Source organism: Lynx rufus, unplaced genomic scaffold (assembly GCF_022079265.1).
Source record: "Lynx rufus isolate CCGP_SWC_20201006 ecotype Redwood Valley unplaced genomic scaffold, mLynRuf1.p SCAF_35, whole genome shotgun sequence".
In the NCBI taxonomy this organism is placed as follows: Eukaryota; Metazoa; Chordata; class Mammalia; order Carnivora; family Felidae; genus Lynx; species Lynx rufus.
Window position 1 is genome coordinate 543911 of NW_025814851.1, and position 25912 is coordinate 569822.

Consider the following 25912-nt stretch of genomic DNA (forward strand, 5'->3'; position numbering starts at 1 on the left):
GCTCATATTTTCATTGTGTGCTTTAAAGAATAAGTTCATATTTTTCATGCTTGACTCTTCCATTTGGAACTTATTTATGTGAAGTGTAGAGCAAAATTTGTATTTTTTTAAATTTAAGTTAACATACTGTGAAATACTGGTTTCAGGAGTAGAATTCAATGATTCATCACTTACATACAACACCCAGTGCTCATCACAAGTGTTCTTTTTAATATCCATCGCCCATCTGGCTCATCCCCCACCCACCTCCCTCCATCAACCCTCAGTTTGTTCTCTATCATCAAAAGTCTCTTGTGGCTTGTTTCCGTCTCTTCTCTTCACCCCCCTTCCCATGTGCTCATCTGTTTTGTTTCTTAAATTCCACATGAGTGAAATCATATGGTATTTGTCTTTCTCTGATTGAGTTATTTCGCTTAGCATAACACATTCTAGCTCCATCCATGTCATTGCAAATGGCAAGATTTCATTCTTTTTGATGGCTAATATTCCATTATATGTATGTATATGTATATATATGTGTACACACACACACACACACACACACACCCCATCTTCTTTATCCATTCATCAGTCGATGGACATTTGGGCTCTCTCCATAGTTTTGGCTATTGTTGATAATGCTGCTATAAACTTCGGGGTGCATCTACCCCTTTGAATCTGTATTTTTGTATCCTTTGGGTAAATACCTAATAGTATAATTGCTGGGTCATAGGGTAGTTCTATTTTTAGTTTCTTGAGGAACCTCCATATTGTTCTCCAGAGTGGCTGCACCAGTTTGCATTCCCACCAACAGTGCAAGAAGTTTCCTCTTTCTCTGCATCCTCGCCAACATCTGTTGTTTCTTGTTAATGTTAACCATTGAGGTGGTTTCTCACTGTGGGTTTGATTTGTATTTCCCTGATTATGAGTGATGTTGAGCATCTTTTCATGTGTCTGTTAGCCATCTGGATGTCTTCTTTGGAAGTGTCTATCATGTCTTTTTCCCATTTCTTACCTGAGTTGTTTGGTCTTTGGATGTCAGAATCCCAGAGAACACAGGCAGCAACCTCTTTGACCTTGGCCATGGCAACTTCTTACTAGCCATGTCGCTGAAGGCAAGGGAAACAAAAGCAAACCTGAACTATTGGGACCTCATCAAGATAAAAAGCTTCTGCACAGTGAAGGAAACAAACAAGAAAACTAAAAGGCAAAATTTTATCTTTTACCTTCCCAATACTTAGGCAAGTTTCCTAACCTTGACAAAGCTATTCCTCTGTAACTGGCTCTTGGCACTTTTTCTTTCTTTTTTTTTTTTTTACAGCCCACAGCATGCTGAATATTCATGGCTGAAGCCATTCTGCCAGGTCTATTTCAACTCCCATCTTGCTTAGCATGTCAGTTTGTCCCCCAAAGTCTCAAAGCCAGCTATACTTGCATTTTTATGCAAATTGATAGTCTTCATTTGCCTTTTTATGCTTGTGAGTTTTGCCATTTTTTTTCATGAGTCCTAAACACTCCTTCTTAAGGTTATTCTTGGGTATTTTGTTATCATTGTGAAGATAATCTATTTCTTATGTTCTCTGGTTATTGCTTGTACTTGAGAAAATGTTTAATCTTGCTACCCCTGCCTGTTAAGTCTCTGTGTGCCCACTGCCCCCTGTACTTTCCTAACACCTGCCTCCTTCCCTTCAGTAAGTTTTTGGAAAGCACGGCCTTCTCAGTATTGTCAGCACATGGTAAGTGCTCAATAATATTTTATGTTTATTATGGGTAATAATTCTCTCCCCAGCCAAGGCAGATACACATCCTAAACATAGAACCATATGTTCCAGTTTATCTGGTTTGCGCCTGTGGCCCAGCATAATTATTGATAGCATCCTTTTTATTCTTAAAATTGTCTAACTTTGGATGACAAAGTACATGGTCACCCTATAATTAAAAGAGGACTATTTTAATAAGGAAACAACCCATGGTAATCATAATGCACAGGCAGATCAGTGGGAATTACTAGGGGGCAAAAAGAGACCTGTTTAATCATATCAAGAAAGCATCTATTAATTAGCCTTCATGTAGAATTAGGCGTTACAGACTCCCCTGCTGCCTAACTCAAATTCGTGAAATATAATAAATTGTCTATCTCAAAAAACTACAAAATATTTCAGATGTTATAAAGTATTATAATAGATAGCATTGTAAGGAACACCCACGTTGTCTAGCACCACCCAGCCTAAGAAATAAAACATCACCAACATAGTTGAGGCTGTGTAATTATCCGTCCCAAACTGCATCTCCTTGTCCCCCATAACTTATCCTGAACACTGTGCAGTACTTTGTCATACTTCTGCATGGATTTTCATACTCTTTACGTATACAGATGTAGTTTTTCACGCTCTTGGTATGTATGCCATGTAGTTTTGTGACTTTTAAACAGGTCTCATACTTGTCAAGATTGTGCATGTTGATAAATTCAATGGATATTTTTACTGCTACACAGAATTCCACTGTATGAATTTATTACCTACTCATGCGTGTTGGACAATAAATGTTTACACGGGTGAATGCTTTGTTCATTGTTAAGTAGTCCTCTTGTTGGGAGTCAATTTTAGGTTCTAACAACTTGTGGTTCTCTTTGTTTAGTGAAGTTTCTCAACAGTTATACCTCATTTTCTGCTTTATTGAACTGGTTAGAACTGGTGTTAAGTGTTGATAGTGGTGATTGGCCACATTATGCTTCCAGCGTGATGTTGGCTGTTGGTCTAAGGCAACCTCATCAAGGTACTGTCTTTAAAGTTACCAGTAATAATTTTTAGCAAATGCCTTGCATCAATTGACAGGATTTTTTTATTTGACTGACATTGAGGTGATAAATATTACACCACACACATATCCCAAAGGCAAATCATACTTGGGGTCCCATTAGGTTTCTGTAGTATGCCACTGAATTAGATGTTTTTGTTTTTCAGGGTTATTCCATCTGTACTCCCAGCCTCCATACCCAACTCCCAAACCTTGTACCTCTCCAATTTAAATGTTAGAGGTTTATTCTTTGATTTTTTTCCAAGAATCAGTTTTTAACAAAATTTTTTAATGTTTATTTTTGAGAGAGAGAGTGGGGGGTGTGGCAGAGAGAGGGAGACACAGAATCCAAAGCAGCTCCAGGCTCCAAGCTATTGGCACAGAGCCTGGCACAGGGCTTGAACTCAAGAACTGTGAGATCATGACCTGAGCTGAAGTCGGACACTTAAACTGACTGAGCCACCCAGGTGCTCCAAGAATCAGTTCTTAAGCTTATTTATCAATTCTACCATATTTCTGCTTATTCTTTTCATTTCAAAGCCCTGCTGGACTGCCAGCCTCATCTTAGGCCACCACCATCCTTTGCTTAAGTTGTGTCAATTGGACTCCTACTGCCTTGACCTAGATTAATCTCGCCTTCTTAATCTTGACTCCCAGCCTTGGGATTCAAGTCGAGTGGCTGACAATGGAAAGCCTTCCCTGATCTTCCAGGCTAGGTCAGGTACTTCTCTGGGAACCTGGGGACCCCTTCCTACATCTGTCACAGAACTACTCAGTCTCCTTCTCCTTGGACTAGAATCTCAGTAGCAGGGACAGGGCCAATTCATCTGTCTTCTCAGGTGTCAGCCAGATGAGGCAAAGGTTAAGTGTCAATTTAAAAAAGGGAGAAAATATCTAGCAGCCATTTGCATCAGGGTCAAGGGGGAGCAGCTTAAGGGGAAAATCTTTATGAAATAGGACCTCCAGAGAATGAGAAAAACCACACAAAGCAAGCATTACTCGGGGTTGTTTTTCTAACTAAACCTTTATTATTTTTTTCTTTGAAGGCTGGAACCAAAGTCCTTCGATCAGCTGTAACTGCTGGATGGAGTAAAAACCACAAGAGACTATTGGGTGATCTGTTAACAGACTGGCAGATGACGAAACAAAACCAAAAAGGATGGGAAGACTGTTCTTCTGGAAAGCCAGTCAAATTACTTGCTTATTGAAATTTGTTAGAAATAAACTAAAATATTAAATGAAATCAAAATTTTAAACTGAGCTCTAGACTTGAGGCTGTTATAAAGGCTCACCAAACAGAACTGTCGGTTGGGTTGAGTTCTCAGAATGTTTCTTAAAACCTGGTTTGTTCCCCTCAAGCAAGGTGATGCTTTGTCCTTGGCTGCAATCTGTAACACCATCACCGCCCTCAAGTGCAGGTCCCATTCTAAAAAACATGCTTCCCTCAATTCCTGGTGGCTGCTGATCTCTCCTGATAACTGGGAAACCGCCTTTGAAGAAGGAAGATGCACCAGTAGTGGTGGCAGAGATGGTTTTCTGGAGTCCATTTGCATCTTTTCTCCAGATGTCTAGCATGTGCTCAAGAGTTGTTTCTTTTAAGTTTGAAAAAAACTCCATTGTGAAAAGTGAGTTATGAAGAGTGCTCTTTATTTGAAACCTCCACAACACAGACGCCAATCTTGTCTCGCATTGAATCATTAGCTGTGCACATCAACACATTCCAAGCACAAATTAAGAAATGCAAACAGAACAAAAAAATATATATATATATAATTTTTTCCCCTATCCAAAGGTTTCAAGTCTCAATGCAGCAAATCCTTCTGAACACAGAATCTGAGGAGCACACTGTTCAAACAGTTGGGACAAACAGGTCCCTGCAAAGGCTAATGCCTTTTTAACACATGGGCTGGGGATCATGGACGGCATGGAACAGGGAGGAGGAGGTGAGGAAAAGGGAGAGGGAGAGAAAATGAGCAGGAGAGGGGCAACGGGTATGCGCTGGGGAAGCTGGGACACACACATGGTGAGTTGATGGATTTCATTTATTGGTTTTTGACATTTTCTTTCGGGTTCTTTTTTGTTTTCATTTCCCCCCATTCCCAGGTCCAACAATGATAGAAAAACCCCACAGTGGTGGGCAGAGCCTTATTAGGCCAGCCCAAAGCCTTCAGAGCACTCCTGGATGGCCAATAGTAGCATGTGGCGGAGCTTCTCAAAGCTCTCATAGGCAGGCAGGTCCAGCTGATTAAAACTAGGGAAAGAAGAAAAATCAGTTTGTGACAAAAGATAACCAAATCCCTGTGTTCCCATGGTGCCCACTGACCTGTCCTCCCTAAGGGAACCTACTCCTCACTTCTTGAAGACTTGCAGTCTTATCCTAGCCTGCTCTGCCCTTTTCTAATGTGGCCCCAATACTGGCCATGAGGCACCTAAAATGTAAATCTGACCCTGTCACTCCTTAAACACCACAGCCTTGCCTATGGGCTAATGTGCAAGCTCCAAGGATGCCTTTGGGGTCACTGGTGATCCAACCTCTGCTGAGTTATTCAGCCTTCTGTTGCCTGCAACCTCTTGCTCCAACTGAGCCCTGGAGTACACTGTGCTCTCATGTGGCAGTGTTGACCTGCAATGTCTCCCCAACCTACTGTGAATCTGGGCCAGCTTCTCATCTCAAACATCACCTTTTCCACAAAACTACCAAACTGTGAGCTACCCCAAGGTCTAGCATTGCTGGGGCCAGATTTGGGTTCCTGCCCTTGGGTAGGGGCCTAGAAGCAGCAAATATGCAAGCTCAATCATGAATGCTTAAAACAGGGAACAAATCCTTCCTCTTACCATGTGTGAGCTGAAGGCAGGCGATCTGTGGACCTGTCATCTCGATGGATCTGAAACTTCTGAATGCCATTCATACCTTCAAGGGCAGCAAAGCCTTGCAAGGGCACTTTGGAAGTACCCGTGACAAACTGGAGGAACTTGGCACGGTCAGCTTGGTCGAAAGAACGCAATGCTCTCCAGAACCACTGGATCTGTGGGAAAGGACACAAGAAGCCAGTGTTAGGTAGAGAGCTCTTGGAAAGAAGGGGGATAGGATTTGAAATCTTAGGCAAGTCCCTTCCGTGAAATGGGCTTCAGTTCCTCCATTCATAAGATGAGCAAAAACATTACCTGAAAACATGTTCTAGAAGGATGAAGAGTTAGGTGTAAGTAAGCTGTCACCTATACCCCCTTCATGCCCCCAAAGAGTACTGGTTTATGTGGTGTCATACAAACTAGCACTACTTAGGGATAGGAGAAAGATGCCAGTAGCAGCTCACCTGAATAGAGTTGGACTGGTACTTGTGGTATTCAGTGTTGGATTTCAAATCATCAATGTCAATTGTGGGCAGTCCTGATATGAGTAGCTCTAACTCCTGCTCAGTGAAGATAGAAATGAGGCGCTTTGGAATGATCTCATAGAAGCCTTCTAAGAAAGCTGCCAGCTGTTTACGGATGGCTCCTGGGGAGAGAACCAACAAGCCATATGGCATCTAAACTCACACAACTGTTAGAGGTCAGAGGTCCTCAATCTGGCTCCAGCTGCAACTAGGATTGTGAATGGTATACCTGCCTCACCTAACACTGTTTCTGGGCCCCTGTATAGGGTGAATTAAGGGAAATATTTTTTGGTCAGGTGTTTGGACTCTGGCTGGGATTTGTGGCTGGCACAGGGGAAGAGAAAAAACAGTATCTGTGAAATGAGTGAGGCCTGACCTCTTCCCATATGAGCAACAAGGAGTATAAGGGACATTTCCCCTACCTGTCATTCTCATCTGGCACACCAGGTGTACATACTCCTTCTTATTCTCTTCTGTTACCAAGATGTTGGCCCCATTAGGTTTGAGGTCACGAACTTCACAGACTCCAAACTCTTGGACCTGGAACACCCAAAACACCAATCATTCATACCAGGCTTGGTCCAGGATGGGATTTATATAGCTACCTGGGAATATGTAAAATCTTTGCCATGTCCTGGGCAGAGAGATGAAACAAGGTCATAGAAAAGTATCTTTTCTCAAGAGCTCATAACTTTGTAATAGAGAAAAGCCAAGGGTTTGGCCTCAAAACACATAGAGGCTGAAAATAAGGAAATTGTCAATGGTAAAAGGGAAAAGGCATGATTAACATGTGTAATATGATACGGTACAATCTGTATGAAAAACAATTTGGAGGAAGACTAACTTTGATATTTATTTATACAATTTTTCTACAATGAACTACTTCTGGAAATGAAGCATATGGAATTGGAGGCTTTAAATACATATATACATATATACATATGTATATAAATAAAGAGGAAACTAGGAACTTGAATTGTTTTACAAATCCTGGTTTTTCTGTTTGTGATGTCTCATATAAATACCCACTGCTCACTGCACTGCTCACTGCTGGATGGGGAATGGAGCATGGGACTTAAAAGTTGAGATGCTTCCTTAGAAGCTTAAGAGATTATCCAATCCCAGTTCAAGGGTGGCCCCATAATGGGTTTCCTGGACTAGCTAGAATGTGCTGTGGTGACAATTTCTTGACCTACCTCAGTGCTGAAGGTGAGGTCATAACCTAGTGTGGAGACATCATTTTCCAGCAGATAAACCAGGCCCTGGTAGAAGTGATAATCTTCACTCTCCATATCCGTATATCTAGAAAAACATGATCAGGGTCACCATGGGTTAGTGCAGGAGAGAAGCATGGGGGTGGGACACAAGAAAAGAACCTGTCAAAAGAGAATGTGGATCCTTTGCCACATCCTCACCTGACAGACTTGCCCAAGATGTGTTTGTAGAAGGACCGAGTAAAATAGCACTCCAGGAGGCGGTTGTCATATACAGCTTTGGCCACAATGCGTCCAACAAACTTGAAGTAGCTGAGGTGGTTGGGGTTGCAGTGGGAAGATGGGTTGATGGTGTAGGTGACCCGGTCACCGGGTGAGGTACGGAACAAGGCATACATAGGATTAAACATCTCCCGAGAGATGATCATATACCACTCCCGTAGGAGCCCTCCAGCATCCTGCCCTTCTTCTCCTTCAAACACTATATACCTGCGTAAGAGACCAGAAACAGATGTGCAGAAAGCCCAGGACAAATCCATTCATTTATGTAGTATGACCCGAGTGAGTGAGTGAAGCAATGGCTGGGGAGTACAGGATCAGAGAACAGAAGTGAACACAGAGTGCCAGGAAAGCCCAAGGGTAGGGATCTGGGACAAAACAAAATGCATCGACAGAAAAGAAGTCCTGCATTATCAGTAAAGGTTCATCAACAGGAAAGGTATAGAGGCTTAAATGAGGGCCTCACTTAGGGAAAGCAGGGAGAGGAGGAATCCAGTGGTGTCAGAGAGGGCTGATCAGGCTGATATCTGTTAAGGATTTGGTGGTGGAGGAGCAGGGCCCAGTCTGTCTCAGAAGTGTCTCTAACTTCCTATATGATTACATGGATGGGGAACCCATGCCATGAGGGAGAGGAGGAATCAAGTTCCTGAGCTCAGGAGCGTCAAACTACTCCAACAGGTCTTTCATCTCACTGGCATTAAACTGATGATCTCTTCTAGGTAGCTTCAGAATCACCAGTGAACAATTACCAATTTGGTGAGGAGCCACTCATGCAAGTGTGGTCTCCCTGAAGCCAGGATACCATCTGCTCAGCAGTCTTCCCATTCCTAATGTAACAACAGAGAAAGCTCTCTGTGAAGCCATCAGGTTTATCCTTATAAATGCCAAAGACTCTTCGCTCTGGGATTTGTTGCGTAGCTCATCCCAAAGGGCAGCCTAGCCAGCATTAGACCAGTCTTCTGAGACCAGACCGAGAAGACAGAAGACAGCTCAGTGAGACTATCTATACCAGGTTCCTATTTGGAATTCCTGCTGGGGAGGGGAGCACCTCCCTCAGTTCCTGGGCACATCTGGTGCTTAAGTAAGCCTTCACTACCATGTAGGAAGTTGCTCCACCCTCCCATCCTCTTTTCTCTCTTATGGGCTCTTACAATCGATTCTTCATTTCTTCAGGGGATTTCCGGTGCAGTTCACGATAGGAATCTTCAAACACATGATCACGGCGGACGTGCACAGCCATGTCTTCTTTCCGAAGCCCCTCATCCAAACGTTCTAGCTCTTGGCGGAAATATCTTGGGAGGTAGAAAAGGAAAATAGGATTGGGGGTGGCAGAGCAAACTTCTGTTTGCTTGATCTTGATTAGGATGAAGACCCACAGTGATGGTCCTCCCATCCTCCCAACACTTTGATCCTTGCTCCCCACATGTTCCCCTGGGGAAGTGCCCAGTAGTTTGGAGAGGCAGGTTATTCATTACCAACTCTAAATTTTTCCCATCTCCACCGAATAAAGGCCCACAGAGTCTGTGGCAGAGAATTTCTGCTGAGCCATGCTGTAAGTATGCTATGGCTACCTGCACCTCCTGTATTACCCCAAAGGATGGAATGGAACTTTAGGAGTCATGTGATTAAATAAAGGTTCTGCACTTCTCTGAGGAAGGATGGAGAAGACCAGGGAGTATTTAGGTATAATGACTGTCAGAGACACAGATGAATCTCTTCCCTCCCACCCAGCACCATTTCCAATGGCTGCCACCCATGGAAACTTCTTTCTCTGAAAACACTCCTTCGGGAGGAATTTTGGCTCCTTTCTCGGAGAGAAGATAGCATTTGAAAAGTTCCCATCCCCACAGCCTCCAGGGCACATACTTGCGCTTGACATCAAAGTCGAGGACACGAATGTAGTCTACCAGGACAGCAAAAGGTCCATCAGCGAGGTGGGTGGTGGACTGCCGTAGGATCTGGTTTAACACAGTGCGGTGAGTCTCTGTGGGGAGAAAGGGACAGCAGGAATCAGCACGTCCTGGTTCCCAGAAGACTACATGATAGCCAACCAACCAGCAACTTTCTTATTTCAGAGAAAAAGTGTGGCACAAAAGGGCTTTCAGATCCGGTCCCTACCCTCACTAGCTTCATTCTCTTTCTCCCCCTACCCACCCAGCCACCCCTCCCCCCCACTCTCTCTCTCTCTCACTCAGTCCCATCCCTCTCCCCCATGAAACAGCTAAGAATAAAATGTATGAAATGACCCTGTAAAAAAAATGAATCCTTCTACGCTGGAGGCCTAAGAGTTCCCTTTACCTGCAAAGCGAAGGAACTTCTGCGTGTCAGGGGGCAGGCTTGAGGAGATGTGCATAGACGAGGGCTCCCTGGAGAAGAATGGGTCAAGGGAGGAAGGAGTGGCTGGGGTTAAGGGGGCAGGGGAGAGTGGAGGAGGCTCGTCCTTGATGTGTGCCAGCTGGCTCTCACGGGTGTCTCGGACAGGAGGCTTGCTCTCTCGCTCTGTGGCATGGACCAGGAAGAAGGCCTCGACAGCTGGCTGTAGCACTGGGGGTAGGAATGATAGGGAAGTTTTGAAACTTCAACATACAAACCTCTTTTCCTTCATGATCAAATTACAGAAGTACAGTATGGAAGAAATACTGAAAACCTGCAGGAGAAATACAATGGTAACAAAGAAAAATGAAGCCACGGAGGAAGTCTGAGCCTCCTTGAAACTAAAGAAAAATGGAGGGGCGCCTGGGTGGCTCAGTTGGTTACGTGTCCGACTTCGGCTCAGGTCATGATCTCGCGGTCCGTGAGTTAGAGCCCCGCGTCGGGCTCTGTGCTGACAGCTCAGAGCCTGGAGCCTGTTACAGATTCTGTGTCTCCCTCTCTCTCTGACCCTCCCCTGTTTGTGCTGGGTCTCTCTCTGTCTCAAAAATAAATAAACGTTAAAAAAAATTAAAAAAAAAATAAAAATGGAATAGGCTACCAGTTATAAAGATTCCCCTGGTCTAAAAAGTGAAAGGTACCAGCTACTAAAAGAAAAGGCAAATCTTTTTTTTCTGATACTAAAGTGACAGAATTTGAATTCTCTTTTGAATTCTCATTTCAGAGACAGTGAGGGGGTGATCTGGAAGGAAGAAAGTTAAGCTCGCAGAAAGGGCCCAGAGCAGATCAGTGGGTTGGGACCTTGGCCCAAAGGCCACAACTCACCTAGCACCGCATGCTGGTCATGGGATTCCTCCAGTTCCTTTAGACACTCTCCCAGCATGTCCCATAGCTCGTCCAAGCTCAGCTGCTCACTGAGCAGGGGTAACTCAGGTGGCCTCTCCTCCTTTTCCTTCTCCCCTTGTGAGGTTCCATCTGAGCCTATAGGCCACACAGAAGAGAGACAGAAAGCCTTTGAGGTATTTCCTTCATTTAGCTTTTTCCCAGACCAGCTGTGCAGGCCATTAGATCAAGTAGACTGGCTCACTGGCTACTAAGTAATACTGAGTGACATCTGGAAGTAAGCTCTAATCCTACACTGGATGAAATTTAAATTTAAATAAAATTAATACAATAAAAAATTTGGTTTCTCACTTGCAAGAGCCACATTCAAGGAAACTGAAGCCAAGAGAGATTTGCTTCAGGTACCAGTCCCTAAATGGGGGAGCCACAACTGAAACACATGCTGTCTCCACATCTAACATCACATCACAGTTTCTTAACTCCAGGAATTGTAGTGTATGCTACGAATCTCTAATAAGGGCATGAGATGGTGATATTGATCTTCGTTAGTAAAAGCTTATTAACGTTTACATAAACCAGCGTTCAGTGGAACAAACTGGAAAACAGAGCTTATATATGTAGAGAGCAGGGGACCCAGCAGACACTTCATGAAGACTGGCTCTTTTGGTGCACTGGAAACAGGAAGTAGTACTGACCGATGGACGGAGTATCCTGAGCACCGGGAGATGGCTGGTCCACATCCATGGGTGACTCCTCCCTCCGGACAGAGGCCTCTGACTGGCTTGACTCCGACTGGATAAAAGGGAGACAAAGTCACATAAAGGGTGCAATGCAACTCTGCTTTCCTCAGGGAGAGGCTAGAGGCTGTTTCTACCCATTCTCACACATACTAAGTTTGGAAAGAGGTTTCCTATATGTTTGGTCAGAAAACCCTGTGGCTTTCCAGAACAAAAGAATGGCCTTCCCACCTCCTTTGCTGTCCTCCACCCTGAGCTAGCAAGCTTTTCCGAAAAGCTCCTTAGATTCCTGCATTGCCTCCACTCTACTCTGGACCTATATCTAGTCAGACACCAGCCTTCTGGATACAGACTTGGAAGACTTCTTCTGGAGACAGATTACATATATGCGCATCTACATATAAAACTCAAGTGAACAGACTGTAGGTTTGGCTCTCTGTTTCTGTTTGCTCAGAAAAGGGGAAATAATAAGGGAAAGCCTTTGATGGGTGGCATTATTCACAAAGCCAACATCTACCCTATCGGGTGTGGGAAAGACGGGGCAGAAAAAAGTACTTCAGAATAATAGCTGTTTTCCCTTTCTTGTTGGGAGTCACAGCCCGCAAATTCTAGGACGTTCCCAGCATGCTCAATGAAATCATACTGTAGAATAGTAATTATACGTAAAGAAAAACCAAGCCTCAGGATACCTTTATTTCCTGGATCTTGGGAAGGTGACTTGCATGTTTCAAGAACAGGAAAACAATGAGAGTGCCACAGCATACATACATGATGCCAGGCTTTTCCCGCAGCCACTCTGTGCTGGGATCCCAACAATGAGTTGGCTATCTAGAAACCTGAGGGTTTCTTCCTAAAAGTGACTGAGTGCCTAGGTGCCAAGGTACCAAGAGAGTATGGAAAACAGAAGCAGAGGCCAGGGTAGATGGACCAGCCATAGCCTAGAAGAGGCTGTGGGACGTAGAGCAAGCTTGGGAGAATTTCATGGGCTGGATTCCTGATGTATTTGCATTATTCCAGGAGACTGAAAAATCTTTATTCCACAGCCCCTCAGAACCCAGACACTTAGCATTATGCAGTATGCAAAAGCGCCACTATTGACTGGATAGCTGGGAGTGGGGTATGATGGCCAAGCTTTAAATCATATCAATCCAAACCAAACCAACAAAACAATGAACAAACAGTAGAGAAAACACCAACAGAAAGTAACCCTGTTGTCCAGAAGCATTCATACAGCAAACTTAATGCAAAAGCATACAAGGTAAGGGCAGTGAAACCCCACTGACGATGTGGTGGGGAGGGGAGAGAGACAAATGAATGAGGGGCCACAGGCATCATGCTAACCGTTGCTGCTTGTTGCTGTCTCCGCGCCCTTTGACCCTCACGTACCATTTGTATAATGGCATCAGCCTCAGCCTCCAGCTGCCGAACAGCTGCCTGGATGCTGCTAGCTGAGCCTAAACCGGAGGAACCTGGGAGAAAGAAAAAGAAAGGCAAGATATAAAATGTAGAAAGAGAGAATGCCCAATATTCTCTCTCCCATCGCCTGGGCTGCCACAGGGCATCCTGCTGAAGTCTCTGAGCTTTATTTAGCTCAGGCAGCTACACAGTGCTCATCACCAGGCACTAAGAGCTACCATTACAAGTAAGGGCAGGGGACATAGTGGTACACAGATGGATAGTAGCAGGTAGAGAAGGTTCTGTGGGACAGGAAGAAAGGTAGGATTTGGCAGGCCATGGCTGAGGCAACATGGCTGCAAAGTTTTAGTCAGGAGTGAGCCAAGAAGCAGAATGGAGACACGGTGACTTAAACCTTATTCAGCGAAAGATCTGCCCCCAATTTCTTTGCCAGATTTCCACTCCCCTTTAATTCTCACTTGCCCTAATGAATTTCCTATGCAGACAGCTTGAGTGAGATACAGAATGCAGCCATCAACATTCTAGCAAAGTATCATCATTTCCTTTTTTGGAAAGTTCAAGCAGGATGGAGACATGACATTAGGTCCTGCCTTCCAGGGACTCTGAGTTCACCACCACCAACCCTGACCCTCAACTGGACACTCCAGTTCCATACCTAGCCTGCCTGTCTGCTTGGCTTTCTTGTTAGCTCGGCGTGTGTCGTCCCGGAGCTGGATGATGACCTGCAGTACCCTCAAGAAGAACTTCTGGGTAGATGTCTTGGATGTCAACATGGACATAGAAGGCAGCTGGAGCTCCCGGCCACCCAGAGGTCGCTTCTGAGATGCCACAATTACCACATTCTCAGCCATGTCAAACCTGGACAGTGTAGAGGTGGCTTGCATATATTGACAGCATCAAAGCACAAACATCCAGAGTGAGCAGGGCTTTTTGGTGTTGACTAGAGGGTTAAAGAATCTCCAAAGGAAATCCCACAGTGGGGAAAAAATAGGGTCAGGTATGTATAGGACAGATAAAGAAATCTGCCCAGAGAGGGGGGGGGGAAAACCAAACAAACCAGGAAACCAGCAAGAGCCATCTTTTAGAATATCCCAGATTTTGGCCCCATAGCCAAATGAGTGGCTACCACCCACCTGCTCTGCATTTTGCCTTTCAGCTTGGTGGTCTGTGGCTGCTCCTCAGGTAGGCCATCAGGAGAGAGGGTCTCACACTGGGCTCGCCGCTGCTGTTCTAGGTTATATTCCCGTAACTCAGCCAGAAGGGTACCTGGGTCAAGTAGAGGAGCCAACAAGTGTTCAGACTTCCCTAGTGAAGCAGGTGAAAGCCAAACCTTTGCAAGAAACCTACCAGGCTATTGTCTTTGCTCAGCTGCAGAGAATCTGGAGTGAGCAGAATTTTGCTGTTCACCTATGTGTGTTCATGGATCAACCATCCAGAGACTACCAATTTACCCTGCCTCAAGAATCTGTACAATCTACATGAAATGCAGATCAGTACAGAGAACAAAAAGTATCGGTTTGGGAGCCTGTATACATTTTGAACTTCTGAGGTTTTTGTGGTGATCTCAGGCAAACTGCTTAGCTCCTTCTCCCAGTTTACTTATCCATCTTAATAATGAGACTAATCTCACAAGGCTATTTTGAGGATAAGGAAAGAACTGCAGGAGAGTGCCTAGGACACTGCCTGGCCCATGGGTGTTGAATGGTAGCAGTCAAGAAAGGTCAGACTGTGGCCAAATTCCTCCCGGAAGAACCTTATAGTTCTCATGTAGCAAAGAACATAATGTCCTGGGTCATAACAGTTTAATTAACACCCATATCACCTAAGCCCCGGGCACATTTGTGAGGAGAGAACTAACCAGGTAACCAAAATCTAGGGAGAGCCATGATTGGGATGGGAGTGGGAGAGAGCAAACAGGCTCTCTATGCTGAAAGAAAACCTGGCTCTACTCGTCAATTCAATTGCTTCATCAACCTGGGTTTTAGTTTTCTCTTGGTAACAACAGGAAGGAAGATTGAAACGAGACAACTTCCAAGTGTTCTTAGAACTTTTGTACCCTCACAAGTACACAAAGGCAGAGGGTACCATTTGGACTCTCAATTCTTGAGCCTAACCTAAGTGCAGGTGCATCTCTGAGGTGGTGAAGTTGCCTAAGCAGGTTCATCATAGGACTCCTACAAGTGCCCAGAATGTAGAAGTGGAAGAAAGAGCACTGCTGGTCCTACACATGATTGTTTTCCTTTACTAATAAGCATGGATTACATGCCACGTGCCGGGCACTGGCAATATAGAGAAAAGCCCAGCCTTGCTCTCCATGAACAACTGAGCAGAGGAAAACAGATGACAACCCAGTATTATCACTGTTGCAATAGACGAAGAGTACAGGGGGCTATGCTACACAAGCGGAAGGAGTTTGATTCAACCTGGGGATTCGGGGAAGGCTTCCATAAAGAGGGGACACCTCAGTGGAAGGTTTCAGAAAGACAAGTCGTTTTACTCCTGTTATTACCTATCTGTTTACAAAGAGTATAGCCCAGATGGCGAGCTCCATTCAGTAGCAGCTTGAGAACAGTGTCCCGGGTTGCAGGGTCCCCCCGAGAGAGCTGTAGTAACACATTTGCTGCATCTTCCAGACCTTCTTCAGAACAAGAGTGTGACGTCAACACCTGGGAAAAAGAAAAGAGAAGGGGTGAGCCTCAACTTAAGAATTAAAACTTTATCTACTCCCATTAACCTTTTCTCCCCCAGTCTTGGGAATTCAGAAGAGCCTGGACTCACCTCCACAGAGAGCTGTAGCTGGTTTTCCGTGAGGCCAGAGGATACCATCTTAAAGTCTGCACTGCTGCTGCCCCCATCACCCACCTTTGCTGGAGATTTGCTGGCCTTAGTAGTTGTAGAAGCTTTGAGGAAACAGATGAAATACTGTAAGCCTCTAAAACTCACAGGCCAGAACCAAAATCATGAAATCATCCAGGGCTTCAATACGGGAAAGTAGTGAAAAAGAAAAGCCACCCACCAAAGCCAAATCCCAATGACTCAGTTTGTCAAGGAGTCTCAGGACTGTACCTTCTAAAGTGATAATCCCAAACATTTCTCAACTGTTTCCCTACCATTGAGCCCCTTCCTCAAAATCTTCTTCAAATAATTCTTACTAGTCTGCTGTAGGGCTCATTCCCTTTACTTCCTAGGACAGCTTGGCTAGTCTACCCTGATTCACATGGTGTCCTGCCTGTTCTTGAACTCTTTCCTGAGAACTGGCTCCTTCAACCAGGATGGAAAGGTTGGGAGTTCTTTGAAAATAGGGACTTTCTCTCTCTACCCTCCTTTTGGTGCTTAGCCTAGGGAAGCCACATTCAGTGAATGCCTGCTGGTCTTTATGAGTGTCTGTGTGGGTGGATGGATGGGTGTGGGGAGGAAAAGGATGGAGAGAGTGAATTGGGACTGATGAGGTCAAGAATGAACGCCTCTGGCTCTCACAAACACAAACCAAGCTGACTGCTATCATTTAGGGAGTAATACCTGGATGGGGGAGTGAGGGGTGAGGTGGGTGTACACACCCCAGGCTTCCAGCCTATATCCACACTTACTTGAAACAGTAGTGGTAGCAGTCGTGGGGGTAGTCACCGTGGTCGAAGCAGCTACGGCAATGGTGGATATAGCCGTGGCAATAACCAGAGCTGGAGCAGAAGTGACAGGGGTGGTTGCAGCAGGGGGAGTGGGCGTGCTGGAGGCGGCAGTGGTAGTGGTGGTAGATGTGGTTGAGGTGGCAACAGTGGTGGAGGAAGCACTGCTGCCAGAATTAGCCTGTGCTTCCGATACTTTGTTTTCTGGGAGAGCAATTGAGATGAGAGAAAGGAGTCTGAGGAGTTTCTCAGTTAAGAGAGAGCTCCGGCGGATGACTGGGTGTGACAACATGTTCATGAGCTGCCCCAGGGGAGAGGCCTCGAGGCTGTATGGGGAGGTTTCCCCCTCACCACCAGCGCTCACTGGCACTGACTTCACGGAGTTCTTGCCTTTCCGGCTGACATTCATGTTGTCCAGTTTTACCAATAAGTCCCAGAAGTCTGTGCAAATGCCACTGCTGGTGGACTGTGAAGAGCATGGGCTGCAGGCCTGCTTACTGCCCCTCTCCCGATCGCTCTCACAGTTTGTTTCTTTGGTCCGCTGCTGTGTAAAGTGGCTGGGAAATACCTGCCGGCAAGAGAAGGACATGCTTGATCTAGGGGGTGCACAGAGAAAATATGTCTTCTTGACAAGGAAAGACAACTGGTTCCTAGACTCTCTACTCCTTTGGATAGCTTTGGTGACATGGGAGAGATGTCATACAGGAGTTTTATCTAACTGATGGTGAAGTGGCCCAGAGAAACAAACAAGGGCTTTGAAGGGAGATGATTAGCTAACTTCTGAGCGTCAGTCTGTGTATTTATGAAATGGGGAGCACACCTATGCTGCATTGAAAAACTGTTGAGATAAAAGGAGATAATGTATTTCTGCACAGTGCCTGGCACAAGGCAGGCCTTCAACAAATGGCATCAATGATTATTAAAAAGAAAACTGAACTAAGTTCTAGGTCCAGCTCCATCACTTACTAGCCACGTGACAAAGCCACTAAAAATTTCTGTACCCCAGCTTCTTCATGTGTAAAATGGGAATCATACAGATTACCGAAAGTTGTTTTGATAACGAAATAATGCACAAAAATTGCAAAAAGTAAAAAGAACCCCACAAAATTATTCACTTGACAACTCTCAGAAACAATACAGGCCTCAGCACTAACGGTGAAGAAAGACCTACTTGCTCAGAGTTCAGATTTCATCTAGGCTGTGACTGCCATCCCTCTTCCATCCCCAAGAGTTGGTTGGGTTCAAGCTCCTCACCTTGGCCAACTGAATGAGCGTGTCCAGAACATGTCTGCAGACAACAGGAGCAGCCTGGGGGTGGATGTGGACAGTGGAGCCACTGCTTGCATGTTTCTCGGTATGTTTGCGACCCCCTGAACGTTGAATCTGGAATATATTAGTCCTGCAGCCTAGGGCTGCGTCCATAGATACTGAGAGCCAGGAAAGCTGGTTGGAGCTCTTAGACTCCATCTTGTGTAGGAGGTCCAGGGGCCGGTGTTCATGGCTGCTTGACCCACAGCTCTTACTTGACTTTTTGCCCTTCTCCTCACTTGAGGAGAGCTTGGGTGTTTCAATGCACAGCTCACTCTCACTGCTACGCTGCAAAATGGACAGCAGGCTGCGGATGACCCAGTGGCGAGTCTGGGCATGGTAGCAGAGATTTCTCAGTACTCGGTGTAGACGGCTTGTATTAAGCTTTGGCTCATCCACGAAAAGTAGGACCAGGAGACAGGATAGGGCTTCATGGTCCAGGAGGAGTCGTCCTCGGAGGCGGAGGAGAGTGTCTACATTACTGCCAGAAGGCCTAGAACAGAGCATAGTTTCTGGGTAACACGTAGCTAGAATGCTGGGATTAGGTAAAAGGCCTGGGTAAGGGGGATGAGCTGCATACCTCCAAGGAGGCATAAGAAGAAGTGCCTAAGTCTAAGGGCTCTTAATAATAAGAGCTGCCCTCTTGTGTGCCCACTGGGTACCAAGCACTCTACAATGTCCATACCAGCTGGTACGGGGCTGCTGAGAAGACTAAAGAATTGCCCATTTTTGAGGTGATGAACAAGAGGCTCAAACAGGTTAAGTGACTTGCTTACATCACACGATGTCTGTATCATCAATTGGTAAAATTGGATTGCACTTGAAGTCTTAAAAATAATGTTTATTTCTGCCTTCTCTAGACTACTAGGGGGTTGCCTGCCTGCCTCAGAGACTGATCACTCCCTTTACATTTTGGCATGTTGGGTACAGTCTGCTTCAGCCTGGGTAGTAATGAACTCCTCTTCTTCTGTGGCCTAGATATTACAATCTCTAGGCAAATGGCTTTCCTTATACCACAACCTGCTGCCAGCCTGCCTTACTTTGTGATTATGGTTTACAGTAGCTATACCAACCCCAAAGTGTGGCTTTCTGAAGGCGAGTCCAAAGATTTGGCTCCCCACTCATTCAAGGCAACAGCTAGAGAGGTCACCGAGTCTCTCTATCTGTAAATTAAGGACGTTGGACTGGCAGTATATGGGAGAGATGATATGGCAAGGTGAAAAAAGACAAAGGTACCTGTTATGGCTGCTGCTACCCCCCATTTGAAAGGTGCCGCCCCTCTGCACAGCAAGGCGAGTGTACTGAACTCCACGGTTGCCACTGAGGCGACTGGTGAAAGCTGGAAGAAAAGAAATAGGAAACTGAAACTAGGGAGGCGGGTAGTATGCCGGGTCCGAGTAACACAAAGGGCAACAACAGAGCCTTGTGTATACAAATTCAAACATTTCAGAGCCCTCCCACTTGCCTCCCTCTGTACCCGGGCTTCGGAGAATGGCAGAGAGTGCAGAGGTGCTACTGTGGCCAAAGAGCCGCTCATGCATGAGTTGTCGCTGCCGGGCTTCTTGTTCTCGCCTCAGGGCTTGAGCCTCAGCTGCAATGTCAGGTGGCATCACAGCCAACACGCTATCCTCCATGTCCTCTAGGACACTACGGCGCAGGTCTGAGGGTAGGGTCTGGATGAAGGTCACAGGGTCCATGGGGGTGTCTGAACTAGCATTCTGTGCCAGTTCCCGTCGCTGTTGCTCAGCTCTTTGCTGTGCCAACACCTATAGAGCAGAAGATGTCAATGGGGCACACCCACAACCAGGCAGCCTGGTCCCACCAGGTCCCTGCTCACATACTTCCTCTTGGATAGCTGGAGGCAGGGCGGCCAAGAACTCAGGGCTCACTTCAGTCACACCAGGATTCCCCACCACTGCAGGAGCTGAGTTATTTGCTGAAGGGGCAGTCCGAGTTGGTGGACGAATGCCCAGCTGGTTCTGCAGGACTTCCCGGCGAATGTCATCAGGCAGAGCAGCCAGGAAAGAGGGGTCCACACCTTCGGGTAGACTGATACCTGAGGGGAGGTGCAAGATGTGAAGGAACTCACACCTCTACCGATGCTTAAGATGCACTTGAAAGAAACTCAGGGCCTTACTTGTGGGAAATGAGCTTTGTTTGTCCTCACTGCACACAAAAGACAGAGGACACACAGAAGGCCCACTCACCTTCCCTAGGCTCAGAATAGCACTTGTTATATGCCAGATTCTGTGTGTACACTGTCACTTAATCTTTATAAAGACCCTACAATGTAACTATTATTACTGCCTCATTATCAATGAGAATCAGAGAAGTTAAGTGATGCCCCCAGGTTCTGAAGGTAGGTCGCTGCAGAGGGAGGAACCTGAGCTAAGATCTGTTTGACTCCAAAGCCTGGGCTCATCCTATCATGCGGCATTAACACACCCTTACCGCTAAGTCCTCCTCCCATGTGTATGCGCCTTCCAAATGGAACCGTTTGACTGGTGGGCCATTTCCATGCCAAAGGCTACAAGAAGCCTAAACAACCCCTGGGTGGCCTGAGCACACATGGAGCTCACCTGCAAGGGGATCTTCTTCTTCACTGCTTGTTGAAGGCAGTGGCTCTTCTAGGATTCCCCGGGAATCTGCTCCAGAAATGGCCACAGCAGAATCTCTGGTGGAAGAACTCTCAGAGGATGCAGGGGGAGAGCTGAAAAAAATAAATTTCAGGTTGTTTTTTGTATTAATGCTTTCCTATTTAGAAAACACGCCTACAATATCCCTTTCTCATAGAAGCTATGTTGACCTCCCTAGTGCACCAAGTGTATGCAGTAGCTAACAAGTCTACATGTGGCTTGAAAGACCCGCCATCATATCCTGCCTTCTTCTTGCTCTGTACACAATACTTACCTGTCCTCAGGGGGTGGGGCAGGTTCCCCTGACCCATCACCCCTGCCTTGCACTTCTGTGACAACTGGTGGGGCATCCCCAGGAGTGGAGCTGCCTACTGTGGGCTGCTCAGAACTGCCAGCTGCTGAGGTGTCACCCACAGCTTCCTCTAGGGTACAGGAAGCCAGGCTACTGGTGTCCATGGGAGAGCCTTCCAGTTGACTGCTTACAGCTGTCAGTGCATCAGAATCTTCAGCTCTCTCTGGGGAAAGAGAGGCTAGGAGGAAGTCACATGGAGAGGTTAGATCTCTGCCTAGAAGAGGGGGCTGAATTAAGATGCAGCCAGATTAAGGGAGCCTGTCACTTTCAGATTCCCTGCAGGCAACATTTATACATGCGTGTTGGTACTGTTTATCTAAATAAACAATGTTCCTTGAAGGAAAAAACTCCTACACCTTAAGACTTTTCCAGAGCACATCATAGGCAGCATGGTATACAGCAGGAATAGTAATTAGGTTTCAATTCATCCTGTTGGAACACTGCCGAGAAGAATTTTGAGGCCCCATTTTAAACCAGTGGGAAACAGTGCCACGATATAAATGGTGTCTGCCAGGATGGGAGAGCTATATGTGTGTGGGGTCAGATGCTTGCCATCCCTGAAGGATACTGAAGCAGAGCAAGCTTTAAAATCACCCAGATCTGGATTTTAATCTCAGCTCAACCACTTAATGAGTGATCTTGGGCTAATATTTCATGTGAGTTTCAGTTTATTCATGGAAATAACACTGCCTACTTTAGAGGGTTGTTTCTACATGCTCTTCTGACTGAGCCACCCAGGTGTCTCAGGAGGGTTGTTTGATTACCTCAATAAACTGCTGGCATCATCACTTGTATCATTAGACACTCAGATATATTATCACTTGAAGACACAGAGAAGAAACCTCAACTTTAGGAAAGCTAATGTGCAAGGTGAGAACATACTCTTTGAGAATTTGAGCTTCTATTATTTCTCTAAGAAAAGTAAAGAGAAACTACAAAGATGCCCATTCTCCACCCCTATAACCTCCTGCCCCCCCCCCCCCCCCCCGGCAAAACCTTGAAATTCTACTCACTTATAGTGGGAGCTGGGGACAACTCCATCTGAGTCGTTTCTGCTTCTCCACTTGGCCTTGTGGGACCTAGTTCCTCTGGCTCTACAGGCATCAATAGCTGTGTAGAGCTTGCCCCTTCACCAGCTGGGGATTGCAGCTCTTGAGGAATGTCTCCCAAGGCTGGTGGGGGTGGGAGTGTTTGTTGTTGTGAGGGCTGCAGAGCGACAAGGGTCTCCTTGGACTCAGATGTTGCTGCATCGGTTGAAGATGGGGTTGTTGGGTAGCTGTCAGGCATAGGAGTCCCATCTTTCTCGGAAAGAATGACAATGGGGGTGTTAAGGGGCAATCAGCCAAGAACCCAGGGAACCACTTAATCAGCACAAGTGGCCTGACAAGTACCCCTGCCCACCCCCGGGCTATGACCGTTCCTAGGAACAGCTTGTGGCTGGTCTGGTATACCCAGGATGAGGGCTAAGGCACAGTGCTATCTTAGTCTCAAGAAATGGAGATCTGAATCTTTGTAGATCCTAAGAATTAAATCTTTCTGTGTCCTGGGTGGAAGGGGAAAGAGTTCAAGTCACTTTATAATGATGTTTGCCTCACCCTAAATATCACCTATTCCCTTCCACCTCCCTTTTTTTCCCCCGGTCCTGATTATCCAAGGAATATCTACAACTCTGATGGAGGCAACAGTGCCAAGACTAAGTATGAATATGCCACACACCAGGGAAAGTAGTAAGTTGTATAGTTATCTTCTAATTGGGGCCTAAAATCCCTACCCCACAACAATACAACTTACTACCTCACCCCGGCATGAGCAGAATCCTCTAGCAAGGGCTGCAGGCAAAAGGCCATTTTTCCTGATGACAGACCTTTTCAAAGACCTTTCTTTCATAAAAGGGACCAGGACACCTACCACCCACTTTCACTGCTTTAAAAAAAATACAATAGTCTTTAGTATAATCATTTTGCAACTCAAATGCCAGAGACAGAAGGTATAGGAAAGCAGAGGAAAATTCTGAGGAGATGGGGTGGGGGAGACCTAATACCACACGGACCAGTTACTAGAATCATGAAATAGCTACTGACATTAAGATTAGAAGGAGGAATACAAAACGTACAGCAGTAATACCATTTAACCCACAGAGCTACCTTCCCCAAAAGCAGATTGCTCAAGATAATATCTGTATTAGACTTTTAGATTCCAGACCCACAAAGTTTATACAAAAAGGAAAAAATAAGAGACTAACATAGGATTACCAACTTTTAGTTTAGCCAAATAAAAAAGAATCCCGTCAATATCACTTAATAAAAATATTTTGATACCAAAGACCTAGAAAGGACATAATTTCTTTAAATCGAATAAATTTAGCTTTCTGAAAAACTCATTAATCCCTCGTTAGTTTTTTTTTAAATAAAGCTTCCTTACTTTTTAAATTTTAAAAAAAATTTTTAAATGTTTATTTATTTTTGAGACAGAGAGAGACAGAAAGCGAGCAGGGAAGGGGCAGAGAGAGAGAGAGAAAGAATTGGAAGCTGGCTCCGGGCTCTGAGCTGTCAGCACAGAGCCTGATGTATGGCTTGAACTCGTGAACTGCAAGATCATGACCTGAGCCAAAGTCAGATGCTTAATTGACTGAGCCACCTAGGCACCCCTGAATTTTTTTTTAATGTTTATTTTTGAGAGAGAGAAAGAGAGAGCATGAGTTAGGGGAGGATCAAAGACAGAGGGAGACACAGAATCCGAAGCACACTCCAGACTATCAGCACAGAGCCCGACACAGGGCTCGAACCCACAGACCATGAGATCACGACCTGAGCAGAAGTTGGACACTTAACCGACTGAGGCGCCCCGATCCCTCTTTACTTTGTTCATTTCCACTAAGGACTGGCATTTGGGAACTACCGCCATCAGGTATTCTCATGAAGCACCACACCATGGTGGTCACCAAAGGGGGCAGGACACATGGCCTTGCTATACATGCCAGAATGCAGCACAGCAAGATCAGAGCGAGAACCTGAACAGAGCACGTCGGAGGGGAAGTGTACCACCGTGGGAAAGACAGTAGACTGTATAGTTATCTCCAAGATGGGGTATGACCCTAAAACTATACAATCTACTACCTCATCCCACAGAGCACCAGTGTTCATTCATCTTCAGCCCACCTGGGCCAGCTACTTGGGTCAGGAAAAAGAGCCAACCAATTAGCAAGAAGGTAAAAAGGCAGGTAGAGTTACCTGAGAGGTTCTGTTCGGTGGAGTCACTGGTCTTAGATGCAGTACACTGGAAAGAGAAGAGACAGACCCATGTGGGACTTTGCAAGCACATTAAGATAGGGGTCAACTATAATAGCCACCAGTTCCAACATAAGCCACCTAGGAGTTCAATGACCTGGATGAAGATGAGCACTTTAGTGAGCAAATGTATCTCCAATTTCTCTCATACATACTTGTGTTCAAGGATGGCTTGGGGACAGGGGGGACTTCCAGAGGGCTGACTGAAGAGTGAGCTGGGCTTGGCATAGGACATGACCTAAACACAATTGTGAGGCCAGCAAGAATTTCTTAAAGTTTCACCTCTCTTTATTTCCCTTCCTTGGGCTCATTTTGTCTACTCCAGCTTCTTAAATCATATACCAGGCTTACTGATTTTCTATCCCTTTTCACATGTTTGAAACAATGTTATTGTTTATATCAAGCAAAACTTCCATACAAAGTTATTTGTTAGATCAAGCTTGTTATCCTAACTGAACATTTTGATATCCTTAACCTAATACCTTAACTGCTGAATGGGACATAATAGTCTTTCAACTCAAGTCTTTTAATTTCTTTGTATTTCTGTTAGCTTTTACTTCATATATTTTAAAGCTAATATTGTTTAAAGTCCCCAAAACTTCTAAACCAGTAGCTTCTTTCTAAATCAAAATGAAAAATCAAGCCTTAGAAATGACATGTGGTTATGGGGTTCAGGGAAGGAACATTTCCTGATCTGAAGCCGAAACGTAAGCCTAACTTATTTAAATGATGGAATGGGGCCATCTTGGTAAGGTTGCCCCCACACTTGTTAAGTCAATCCTCAGAGAGTGAAGTGGAATTGAACCCCCAAGAGCATGGGCATAATCAAAATCATTCGTCTAATCTAGCTGCAGTCACTGAAGGTAAAGATTACACAGTGCGACTGGTAAGTCAGGAGACACTCTGGTTCTTTCTCCAGTTTTCCCCAGTGAGAGACAATGGAGAAATAATTTTCCCTCTGGGTTTGAATTCTTTTTCCTAAAAAACATGTGAATGTATGGTGAATTTGGAATGAATCATTTCTCAAGTTCAATGTGAACATCCCAGGATTCTTCAATGACTGGTGCTATGTGTATGCCAAAACCACATGAAAGTAAAGGCAGACATAACCAAAGATGAATCCTCCCAGCCCTTGCAAATCACCTGTGCACTCTGATCTCTGTTCTCCTTATCTTCTTTGCCTTTGTCAGTTATCTTTGTTTCTTCCTCAGCCAACTGTTTCCTCCGTTTCTCCCGCCTTTCTTCCAGCTCCTCATCCCTCAGGAATTCCAGGTGATTGACAATGGGCACTTTAACAACTGGATCACAGAAACAAAGATCAGAGGTTACTCAGGGGAGGTGAGGAAGGAAACCAAGAGGCAGAGCTTGTGGCCAGAGAATGAGGGCAACATTCTCCCATGCACTCATCCTAGCTGTGGAAGGCTCACTACTGCTCAGATAACCAAGCTACCACATACCTGAAACACAGTCATGCATGCTCTCAGCATCAAGAACTTTGCATTCCTCTGTCCAGCGGGTTAGGGCTGTGGGGATGCTGGACAGGGTCCCTGTGAGGGAACAAAAGAGAATGAGATTCCTGGCCTGGTCACATGTCATCTGATGCAAAAATTGCCATATTTTTCTAACAAGACCCAATGTCTTATCACAAGGTTTGGCACATCACAGGTATCCAGAGATAGTAAAAGTTTTGACCTTGGC

General features: G+C 45.4%; 1 protein-coding gene across 9 annotated transcripts in view; it reads right to left on the reverse strand.

The window, feature by feature from the left end:
• Nucleotides 1-4405: 4405 nt before the first annotated feature.
• HUWE1 (HECT, UBA and WWE domain containing E3 ubiquitin protein ligase 1) overlaps nucleotides 4406-25912 on the reverse strand; it is a 172760-nt gene continuing 151253 nt past the window's right edge. For 7 of the 9 annotated variants that reach the window (XM_047093660.1, XM_047093663.1, XM_047093664.1 and 4 more), the window contains 27 exons: nucleotides 25672-25761; nucleotides 25358-25512; nucleotides 24158-24203; nucleotides 21941-22225; nucleotides 20850-21105; nucleotides 20519-20649; nucleotides 19781-19995; nucleotides 19417-19705; nucleotides 19176-19278; nucleotides 17886-18432; nucleotides 16596-17199; nucleotides 15787-15908; nucleotides 15518-15674; nucleotides 14142-14274; nucleotides 13664-13866; nucleotides 12934-13061; nucleotides 11551-11647; nucleotides 10838-10993; nucleotides 9941-10186; nucleotides 9509-9626; nucleotides 8794-8934; nucleotides 7565-7852; nucleotides 7346-7451; nucleotides 6572-6689; nucleotides 6090-6271; nucleotides 5611-5801; nucleotides 4406-5026 (listed from right to left, as the gene is read on the reverse strand). In XM_047093660.1, the coding sequence (XP_046949616.1) occupies nucleotides 4924-5026; nucleotides 5611-5801; nucleotides 6090-6271; nucleotides 6572-6689; nucleotides 7346-7451; nucleotides 7565-7852; nucleotides 8794-8934; nucleotides 9509-9626; nucleotides 9941-10186; nucleotides 10838-10993; nucleotides 11551-11647; nucleotides 12934-13061; nucleotides 13664-13866; nucleotides 14142-14274; nucleotides 15518-15674; nucleotides 15787-15908; nucleotides 16596-17199; nucleotides 17886-18432; nucleotides 19176-19278; nucleotides 19417-19705; nucleotides 19781-19995; nucleotides 20519-20649; nucleotides 20850-21105; nucleotides 21941-22225; nucleotides 24158-24203; nucleotides 25358-25512; nucleotides 25672-25761 (5210 nt within the window). In that variant the 3' untranslated portion in view covers nucleotides 4406-4923. The remainder of the gene's footprint in view (nucleotides 5027-5610; nucleotides 5802-6089; nucleotides 6272-6571; nucleotides 6690-7345; nucleotides 7452-7564; nucleotides 7853-8793; nucleotides 8935-9508; nucleotides 9627-9940; nucleotides 10187-10837; nucleotides 10994-11550; nucleotides 11648-12933; nucleotides 13062-13663; nucleotides 13867-14141; nucleotides 14275-15517; nucleotides 15675-15786; nucleotides 15909-16595; nucleotides 17200-17885; nucleotides 18433-19175; nucleotides 19279-19416; nucleotides 19706-19780; nucleotides 19996-20518; nucleotides 20650-20849; nucleotides 21106-21940; nucleotides 22226-24157; nucleotides 24204-25357; nucleotides 25513-25671; nucleotides 25762-25912) is intronic. The other 2 variants (XM_047093662.1, XM_047093665.1) reach the window with 2 other exon arrangements.